Source organism: Saccostrea cucullata, unplaced genomic scaffold (assembly GCF_032062105.1).
Source record: "Saccostrea cucullata isolate Sc308-1 unplaced genomic scaffold, CSIRO_AGI_Scuc_v1 ctg451, whole genome shotgun sequence".
Taxonomy (NCBI): Eukaryota; Metazoa; Mollusca; class Bivalvia; order Ostreida; family Ostreidae; genus Saccostrea; species Saccostrea cuccullata.
This window is the reverse complement of record NW_026930321.1, coordinates 192,608-202,912: the sequence shown is the minus strand read 5'-3', so window position 1 is coordinate 202,912 and position 10,305 is coordinate 192,608. Positions and strand designations below refer to the sequence as shown.

The 10,305-nt window shown below is 31.5% G+C and overlaps 1 protein-coding gene across 1 annotated transcript; it reads left to right on the top strand.

Moving 5' to 3' along the window:
• The first annotated feature begins 1,085 nt into the window (after positions 1–1,085).
• On the top strand, positions 1,086–3,150 carry LOC134283724 (ALX homeobox protein 1-like). Its single transcript, XM_062766198.1, has 4 exons — positions 1,086–1,289; positions 1,970–2,104; positions 2,617–2,876; positions 2,970–3,150. Exons 1-4 carry the CDS (start codon positions 1,164–1,166, stop codon positions 3,148–3,150), a joined length of 702 nt encoding a protein of 233 aa, XP_062622182.1. The 5' UTR covers positions 1,086–1,163.
• The last annotated feature ends 7,155 nt before the right edge of the window (positions 3,151–10,305 follow it).

Sequence of the window (10,305 nt, the reverse complement as noted above, 5' to 3'; positions counted from 1 at the left end):
CGTTTTCATACTAATTGTTAGTCTAATTTTTATACACCAAATTGACGACGGATTTTTCCGTTATTTCCCGATCATGACAAGGAGCACACGCCGGGTGTGACCGGTCGGCAGGGAATGTTCACTCCTCCATGGCACCTGATCCCACCTCTGATGTTTTGGAGGTCCGTGTTTGCTCTGCTCCTATTTTGTATTGTTTTAAAAACTTTTGATCTTGAATACTGCTCGTTATCTCCGTATCTTTCATTTCATTACCAGAAGTAAAAATAAGCTTTTTATTTAGAAAGAATACAGGATGTGTTGTGCTCTTTGGACCTCATTTATCAATGGAAGAGAGAGAGAGAGAGCACTGCTTTAAAAAAATATGTAAAATGTTATATGCCTTTCGGGAGTTTAATTGTTTTGAATTGCATAAATATTTCTTATAAAATAATGATATAATATACATGTATGGTTCTATCCTTGAATTCAAAAATGGAAAAAAAAAGCAAGTTACCAGTGTATTGAAAACATTGCAAATAACTATGTCCAATGCATTTTGATGGAGGTGTGTTTCATTTTCTTTTTTCGCATTAAAGATATTTTTTTAAATCCTGAATGTATTTCTTCTGTGTCTGAATATTTTCCATTTAATTACAAAACAAACACCCTAATTTGAAATGTAACCTTTAATTAAGAATGAATAGGCTTCAATATTAGCTTTGACAGCAGCATTAAAAGAGGATGAAATTTTGTAAAATCAGGTGTTCAAGAAAATAATACGTAGTCAGTTCTTAATACAAGGTACATAATACTTTTAATCAACAGAAGTTTATTAATATTGGACAGACAATAAAATACACATATTGCATTTTGAGACAAATTTTGGCAGCATTCTTATTATTTTTCATTGGAGAAAATGGTTTTATTTCTAATAAAGATGAATGAGTAGTTTGTCATTAGTTTCCTAATAACCTGTAAATTTCTACTATATTACTTTTGTATAAAGGGCGTGTTTTGGGAGACAGCATCATATCATAAGATCCAATAGCTAATGTCTAGTAGAAATTGGCAAAAGTATTTATTTTGTTGTGCGTATAAATCAACATTCAATTAAAATCAGATTCTGCTGAACAAATCTTAATTTTGACTTTATTTCAACAATTACCACTGTCATATCTCCTAAAATGGAGACAGAGAGCGCATCTTTCTCCAGTGAAACCGAGCATTGTCGAGAGACCCAAGAAAAATCCGAGGAGATTAGCGAAGAGGCAGTTGCACTCGAACATTTTCTTATCGGTAGAAGCAGACAGGTAAGTATATTATCATTTTTATATATTAAAATTTTACTGTGCTAGAATTAACTTGTATTTACATACAAAATCTCGCATACCTCTTGATATCCTTTCTTTCAATGGTTATTCATCTCGTATTTTCTCCAGACCCATAGAACCAATTTCAGGTAAAATGTTCACAAAGCCTCCCTAAAATTCAGTTGAATACTATACCTTACAAAATATAGATATATTAAATTATTTGTACTTAAATAGAAAAAAATCTGGAAACATACAAGACTCTTATCTGAATATCATGATTGTAGTGGCCTGAAACAAGAGTAAGGAAATTTTAAACATTGTATTACGATTTTGTGCCTCTTGATTTTTTTATCCAAAGAATTCCAATGACTTCTGCTAATATGAAATTTGTTTAAATTGCAAGTAAATTAAAACACATTTTACCATGGAAATACAAAATATTTATGCATTAAAAAAATAGAACATAGGTACAATTTCAACGTAAAAATTATCATTTTATTTAAAATCAACTCATTTGGTCAAAAAGAGGGTTTCATTACTTTCAAACCAAAACAATAAAAACAAGCAAGGATATTTTATTGTATGAAATAAAATCGTAATTTTAAGGATTAATATTGCTATTTTTCATGGTATCCAGAGTATAATTCGTATCTTCAATGATTTGGTTTTTGATTCAGAGAAGACAAAGAACGACCTTTACCCCTTTCCAGATCACAGCTTTAGAGGACTTGTTTTCCAGGACTCATTACCCTGACATCTTCGTTAGAGAGGAGCTGGCTCTTCAAATTAATCTGTGTGAAGCCAGAATACAGGTAAACATAAAACTCTAGCGCCTTTATATTGTTAAAAAGTTTTTAAGAAATCAATTTGGGAGGGTTTACTATCTATATTTTTAATTTTGAAAAATTTATCCTTTCTGACTCTTACAAATAAAACCATGCCAAGTTTCCAGAGAAAACTTTGACGTCGTTTTTTCGTTTAGAAAACTATTCGTTTTCCCACTTCAAGCGCTTAAAATATCTTTGTCTTAATCAGATTTTAGTTTGATTACTTTTAGTTCTTTAAATATAATTCCTCTTTTTTAGTTCTAAGATTTCCTGTCCTTGCAATTATTTTACAATGATCAGAGTCAAAAAGGTGAATTGATATGATATTGCAATAGTTATTCAAAGGTAATTTAATTGCAATGACTGAAGATTGAAAACCTTACTTTTGAAAATGTTAATAACAAAATAAAATTAAAAATGCTGATTTTTTTCAGAAAAAAAATTATTTTTGAAAATTGTAGGAAAAATAATTTTAAAAATTTGTTGTCAATTTCTAGGTGTGGTTCCAAAATCGCAGAGCTAAATGGCGAAAAGAAGTGCGATCAGCTGGACTTGACTCTCCTCTCCGTCTCCGCAACATGGTGCAACAAATTCAAAACCAAGTACATTCGTACCAACCCCCGCTTAAAAGAGGAGTACCCCAGATAACTAGCACGCTATTTAATTACCAGTTTATGTCTCCAAACAAGTTCACTGGACTTGCCCCTCATCAGGCACAAGCACTTTTTCAACAAGAACAACAATCCAGCCAGCAAAAGTAAGAGAAGAAAGATTTGATTTTTTTTTTTTCAAATTTGATTCACAGTATCTGTTTGGATAGTATAATAATTACGTTTCTGCTTAATAGTAGAGCTATGCATATATTCTCTGGATTTCGACCACAGTATGGAAGTCTGTGTAGTTGTGCTCACCACTCCATAAGCACTCTTTCAGGAGATCAAGCGACACATCCTTTCACACTGGAACCAGTTCCACTGATTATGAAGAATTCTACAAACATTGGGAACGCTCCCGAAAATGATAAAAATTAAATTTATACATCTAATGATACAATAACTCTTGCTTTCTTCGTGCGAAACTTGGTTATATTTCTTTGATCAAGTTTAAATGCTGACTCAAGGTAAGGTATCAGGTTCTAAAAATATAATGGTGTACGAGTTCATTATAACATATTCAACAATGAAATGTTGTCAAAATTTTAATTTTACAGGGTGTGAAGGAATATCAATGTAATATTTTTTCACTGTGGAATAAATGTATCAAAATTTCGACAAAGCTCTCGGTTTTCCATTCCTTCATAAAGAGTGTTGAAAAAAAACCCTGGTTCTGACATTATACAGAGAAAGTACATTAAGTATAAATCATTATACTTCAAAATGATTCTGAAATTCATGTCTTCTGAACCTCTCAACAAAGATTTTTTGTCAGGAAAAAAACAAAGGCAAAGGGAAAAATGATACTCAAAAATCCAATATATTGTAGCTTGATTGGAAATTTATTTTGCTCCTGAGACAGATATTTTTTAAAGAAAATATGTACATCACTTGTGATTAGCACTTGAGAAAAAATAGAAAAAAAAGTCCTGAAATAAAAGAAATCAATATCAAAGTACAAAATGTTAAATATCCTCTACTTATCAGTTTAGTAAGAAAATACGATATCAATTTTTGAGTTCTTGGGATGAAGGATATGGAGATAACGAACAGTATTCAATGTCAAAGTCCATAAAACAATACAAAATAAGAGCAGAGCAAACATGGACCTCCAAAACATCAAAGGTTGGATCAGGTGCCATGGAGGAGTCAGCATCCCCTGCCGACCGATCTCATCCGCTGTGTGCTCCTTGTCATTATCGGGAAATAAAGGAAAAATCCGTCGTCAATTCAGTTTATAAATAATGGACTAACAAATTAATATGAAAAACGTCAGCCAGCATTTGACTCAATGATAAATTGTATTTGCTGACAAGGTCATGGTATCGACCATAGGACTTACGAAATGATGACCTTAAACGAGACTGCTGATAGTCTTGTTTCATCAGCTTGTTTGTCAATAATTTACCTCGTTTTAGAAATTGTTCATACATAGAGCATGCTCTAGTGTATAGAATCAACTGAGATATGTAAACTCCGTATGCAGGTGATGAAGGTATATTGCTGCATAGGTAAGCGAAGTTAACGATAGAAAAGTTAAAGTCATCGCGTTTATCATATAGCTTGGTTGTTAGATTACCATTAGTGTCTTTTTCAAGGAAAATATCCAAGTATGAAACAGATGTGTTAGCCTCTGTGGTATCTTTTATCTCAAGCTCACCAGGATATATCGTATCGATATAGGAATGAAAATTACCATTGTTAATTGACAATATGTCGTCGATATATCTAAATGTCGAGTTGAAGGCCACAGCAATGTTTTCCTTGTCATGATAATTTTTTGCAAAATTCTGCTTCATATGAATACAAAAATAAGTTTATATAATAATGGACTAACAAATAGATAATATGAAAAACGTATTGTCAATCAGAAACTCAAGGAACTTTTTTATGTCAACTTCAAGAACTTGTGTGTGCATAAATGTGTTAAATTTGCTGACCAGTGACGGTAAATAAAGGATGACTGCACTTAAGGAAACTTAGAAATTGATAATTAATTTTAAAAATGGGCATTTTTCTTTTAATGGTAGAAATGGCTTGTTTCATGCAACTTGTGTAATTACGTTAATTAAAAGTTTACCTTCGTTTTTTTATAGAAATTGTGAAATTTCCATAGGATAATGAGTACGCCCACCTTTTTAGAGGCTTAATACTAATCAACTGAGATATGTAAACTCTGTATGGCAGTTGTATATTTATATATATTGCTGCATATTTAAGCGAAGTTGACGATAGAAAAGTTAAAGTCAAAAAACTCGCGTGTGTATCATATAAACAGGTCATTTTGGTTGTTAGATTACCATTAGTGTCTTTTTCAAGGAAAATATCCAAGTATGAAACAGATGTGTCAGCCTCTGTGGGCGATATGATTGTCATATCTGTTTCAATCTCACCAGGATATATCTTTTCTCTTGATATAGGAATGAAAATTACCATTGTTAATTGACAATATGTCGTCGATATATCTAAATGTCGAGTTGAAAGCCGCAGCAAGTGTTTTCTTCTTTTCACGCATAATTTTTTGCATAAATTCTGCTTCATATGAATACAAAAACAAGTCTGCTAATAACGGAGTGCAATTGGTACCCATGGGAATTCAAATAGATTGTTTGAAGACCTGGTCTCCAAAAACTACATAGATATTGTCAATCAGAAACTCAAGCAACTTTTTTATGTTAACTTCAGAGTACTTGTGTGTGCAATCAGAATGTGTTAAATTAACAAAATAATTTTGCGAATGACCAGTGACGAGGTAAGTAAATTTACGACTTCCATTTTTATTGAAAAAGCAGCTGTCAGTGATATAAAAAAAAGCCTGGACTTTATTTTATCGTTGGGAATAGTTGTGTAAGTTTTTAAGCTGTTGATTTTGATAAAATCTTTTGATTTTCAAATTGTCCGAAAGTTCTTTGGAATTTTTGAGTATCCATCTGATTCACACCACTTCTTGAGTATAGTGTTGCCCAGTACTCTTGAAGATTTTCCTTCACTACTGTCAATAGCTTAGTGAGGGGTAAAGAAAGAGGCTTGGTTGAACATTTACTGGAACCCGCAATGTACCTTTGTTTGTAAGGTATCTTATGAAGTTTCGGAATCCAATTTACATATGATAGTTCAAATTCATTTTTGTTTTTCGGGATATTAAAAATATTCAAAGCTGACATATGAATTTGAAGAATTTCTTCCTTAGAAAGGGAACTATGAGTATAAGTTGGATTACCACTTGTAGAATTAAATCCAAGTTCTTCTAAAATACAATTTATATAATGAGCCTTACAAACAAAGACAATGTTGTTAACCTGTGTTGGGATATGACATGAAGTTGGTAACGTAATTAAATTCTACAAACAAAAGTCTATTTAAAAGATCGGGTGCTAGGGAGTAGTAAGCATTCCCTGCTGAACGATCAAACCCACCGTGTGCTCTTTGTCATGGTAGAGTAAGATTGGGTGCTAGGGAGCAGTAAGCATTCCCTGCTGAACGATCAAACCCACTGTGTGCTCTTTGTCATGGTAGAGTAAGATCGGGTGCTAGGAAGTAGTAGTAAGCATTCCCTGCTGAACGATCAAACCTACTGTGTGCTCTTTGTCATGGTAGAGTAAGATCGGGTGCTAGGGAGTAGTAAGCATTCCCTGCTGAACGATCAAACCCACCGTGTGCTCTTTGTCATGGTAGAGTAAGATGGGTGCTAGGGAGTAGTAAGCATTCCCTGCTGAACGATCAAACCCACTGTGTGCTCTTTGTCATGGTAGAGTAAGATCGGGTGCTAGGGAGTAGTAAGCATTCCCTGCTGAACGATCAAACCCACTGTGTGCTCTTTGTCATGGTAGAGTAAGATCGGGTGCTAGGGAGTAGTAAGCTTTCCCTGCTGAACGATCAAACCCACTGTGTGCTCTTTGTCATGGTAGAGTAAGATCGGGTGCTAGGGAATAGTAAGTCTTGGTCTCCAAACCGCACAGATAATGTCATAGAGAAATTCAAGCATCGTTTGTTCTTAATGTTAGATAAAGCAATGCATAAAATACTGTTCATATTATTCTTAAAAACAAATATCAATTATCCTTTTTCTGCAGTTTTACTATCATTTAAAGATGCTTCAGTGTTAATACACATACTAAATATCTATCTTTAAATATTTTACAGCGTAGCTGTAGGAGCTTGCAATTACTTTTTTCTGCTATTGTATTTCAATCATGCAGCAAACATAGTTTGCTGTATATTTGGCATATTTGTGATATTTTTACCCGCGCCATGATCATGCAGTTTCTATAATTAGATTTATCTTAAAATTTAAGTCTCTTTCAAGTCCCCCCTTGTCCTTTGAAGGTTGATATTTTATATGAAATATTTGAAATTTTTACAAGCATCCTTTATAAAGACACACATGATAGCTTGATAGGAGAGTTATCAGGTACGCTGACTGTCTTATTATTTTTAAAGTCTAACATTTTCCTCTTTTTACTCTTGAGAATAATTAAGCAAGGTAAATTTTATAGCAGTAAAGATCCATATCGCTCTTGGAATTACAATGTTGTACAAAATGGTGTCGGATACCACCTACTGTCAAGAAGAACTTGAGACGTGCAGGTCATTGTTCTTAATGTTTTAAAAGAGTACGGAACTGCATTTTCAGAGTTCATTAAAAAGTTGAAATGATAATAAGAAGTTAATTATTCATTTGGATAACATATAAAACGTTTGAAGAAGATGAAATGACATAAAGAATGCTAAAAATGTTAACTTAATTTTTTTTTTTAGATTAATGCAAATATAAATACACTTTTATAAATTAAAGATGAAATGAATAAGAAAATATTGCTAATTCCATTAAGAAAACTTTAAACGACTGAATTACATTACATTTTAAAATCTTTGGCGTTGACAAAAATTCATTTGGAATTAAAACAATTAATCTATTTGATGCAATATGTAATAAGCTACTGAAGATAAGCTTTTATTGTAAGAAATACTTCTGCATAATTTTTAAGTTTTAAAACAGCAATTGTTTTAAATTTCCTTTAAATTAACAATGTAATTTTTTGTGATAAGGTGAAACTTTAGTTGTATTTCGGTCATTTGTTTTATCGTTAGGAAGATATAGTTTTAAGAGGTAAGCGTCTTTTCAGTTTGACATGAAGAATATTTCATATTTAATACATGAATTAATGATAGCAACAAGTATATTCGACCTAAAGATATCGTGTTCAGAAAACCTAATTCGCCACCTTAAATTTTACAATAAAGAGAGATACGTGTAAAACTCGACAAGAGTCTAAACCCTCAAAAGTTGAGTGGATTGTCTGACTGAAGTTGTATACTTTAAAACATTGTTTAAAAACTTGTCAGAATGTAGTAAGCGCTTTCCCTTTAAGTGACAGTGAAATGAATGAAATTTCAACGACTTGATAGTGTATAATTGGAGCGAAACCCCGCTGACAGTCACCTTAATAACTATGATTAAAATCACGTCGAGTTTTGATGTGTTTATTGCAGATCATTTTTATGATGAACAATTCAGCGACGCATATTTTATTGTTATCATTTTATATCTAGTCGTGACTCAGCGAAATATTCCATTGTCTTTTAGACGTTCGAAAAAATGAAAGCACCCGATATGAAACTATTCTTATAAAAACGTGCTTAGTGGTTATAATTTTAGAAAACTATATAGGTTGACATTATTCAAACTCATTTTCCAAAGAATGCTATAAAAATTTTGTATAGTTTTAAATATTTCAATGTTGGTTTTTTTAACAAATGCCTGAATTTTAATCAAAGTTCTGTAAAATGTACATGTCCTTTGATAAATAAACCCATTTGTTCGTACCTTCAAGTAATGTTCATTATTTTCTTAATAAATATAAAGAAAATCAAAATTGCGTTTGTCGTATTAGATTGATTTTCATTTCGGAGATCAAAGTGAAATATATGGAGAAAACGAAAATTATCAAGCTTAAAAGTCCATTGACAATACAGTTTTCGGAGCAGTGCAAATACTTACATCGTAAACATAAGAGGTGGGATCAGGTACCATGGAGGAGTGAGCATCCCTTGCCGACCGGTCACACCCGCCGTGTGCTCCTCGCCAAGATCGGGAAATAACAAAAAAAAAAAAAAAAAGGTCGACAATTCATTTAAATAATTGTCTAACAACTAGTATGAACAAAGTCAATCGGCATTTGACTAAATTATAAATTGTTTATGTTGACAAGGTCAATGTATCGACCATAGAGCTTACGAAATGATGACTTTAAATGAGACTTGTTTCATCAACTTGTTTGTTAATAATTTACCTCGTTTCAGAAATTGTGCATAAGCAGAGCTTGCTCTTGTGTATCGAATCAACTTATAGATATCAACCCGTATGCAGGAGATAATATATAAGCATACATAACAGAAATTGACGATTGAAAAGTCAAAAACATTTAGTGGGTTTAGGTGTTTATCATAAAGATGGTTGTAAGATAATCAATAACGTTTTTAAGTAAAATAACCAAATATTAAACACATGTGTCAGACTACTCTTTGGTATCCTTAATTTCAAGCTCACCGGGATATATCGTATCAATAAAAGAATGTTTTTGGAAAAATAAATATAAAATAAAAGTAATAAAATAAATATAAAGTAATAAAATAAATATAAAATAATAAAATAAATATAAAGTAATAAAATAAATATAAAGTAGTAAAATAAATATAAAATAATACATTGGTATGCTGCATGTATAATAAAGTACAAAACATCAAAACACAAACAAAAGACAACACATAAATAAACGTACATTTTCAACGCTTTTTATCTATCCTGATGTTGTTTTTTAAATGATCATGTACATTAACCGGTTAAATTCATGCATGGTTAATGTTGCTGCATGTATTTCTTTGATAAAGTAAACATAAAACCTCAAAGTACAAACAAAAAACAAACACAGAGAAAAAAAATATATGGAGTACTATCCCAAAGATGCAAATTTGGAAGTGAACGCCCTGTAAACAACTACTTGTTATTTTTCTTTATATTTCAGAATTGCACTTATTTTTTCAACACAATGAAACACTTTACACATCAATGTTAAGTAAATTATACAATTAAAATGCCGATAGAAGAAAAATTCAATTGAAAAAAAAAATCTTCCTTTTTATTTCCACGACAACATGTAGTAAAAGTCGAACATTTTTGCTATTTTTGCAGAAATTATTTTGACTTGATGTAAAGAGAAATCCCTTAATGTTTGAAAAATGCACTGGATCGGACACTTCTTTTAAAAAAAAAAGGAAGATACTTTTTTTTACATTTCAAATTTATTTTTCTTTGGAGAATTATAAGTAAGAGGGTATGAATTTTATATCTGTTATATACGCGCTTTAATTAATGTAGAATGATTTTATTTTTAGTGTGCAAAATTTAAAATCATGAGGCATATATAAAGAGGGCAAAACAATTAAATGGTGATCATTTTTTGTAACATCAAGCCGTTATTAAAAAGTATAAACCTTTTTAGAATGATTTCTTTGCAAGTTTGTTATTATGAT

Excerpts from the sequence above, each read along its gene's own strand:
- LOC134283724 (XM_062766198.1), top strand. The coding sequence starts at position 1,164 with ATGGAGACAGAGAGCGCATCTTTCTCCAGTGAAACCGAGCATTGTCGA. Across the intron at positions 1,290-1,969 it reads TTATCGGTAGAAGCAGACAG|AGAAGACAAAGAACGACCTT; the intron begins GTAAGTATATTA and ends TTTTTGATTCAG. Across the intron at positions 2,877-2,969 it reads CAACAATCCAGCCAGCAAAA|AGCTATGCATATATTCTCTG; the intron begins GTAAGAGAAGAA and ends GCTTAATAGTAG.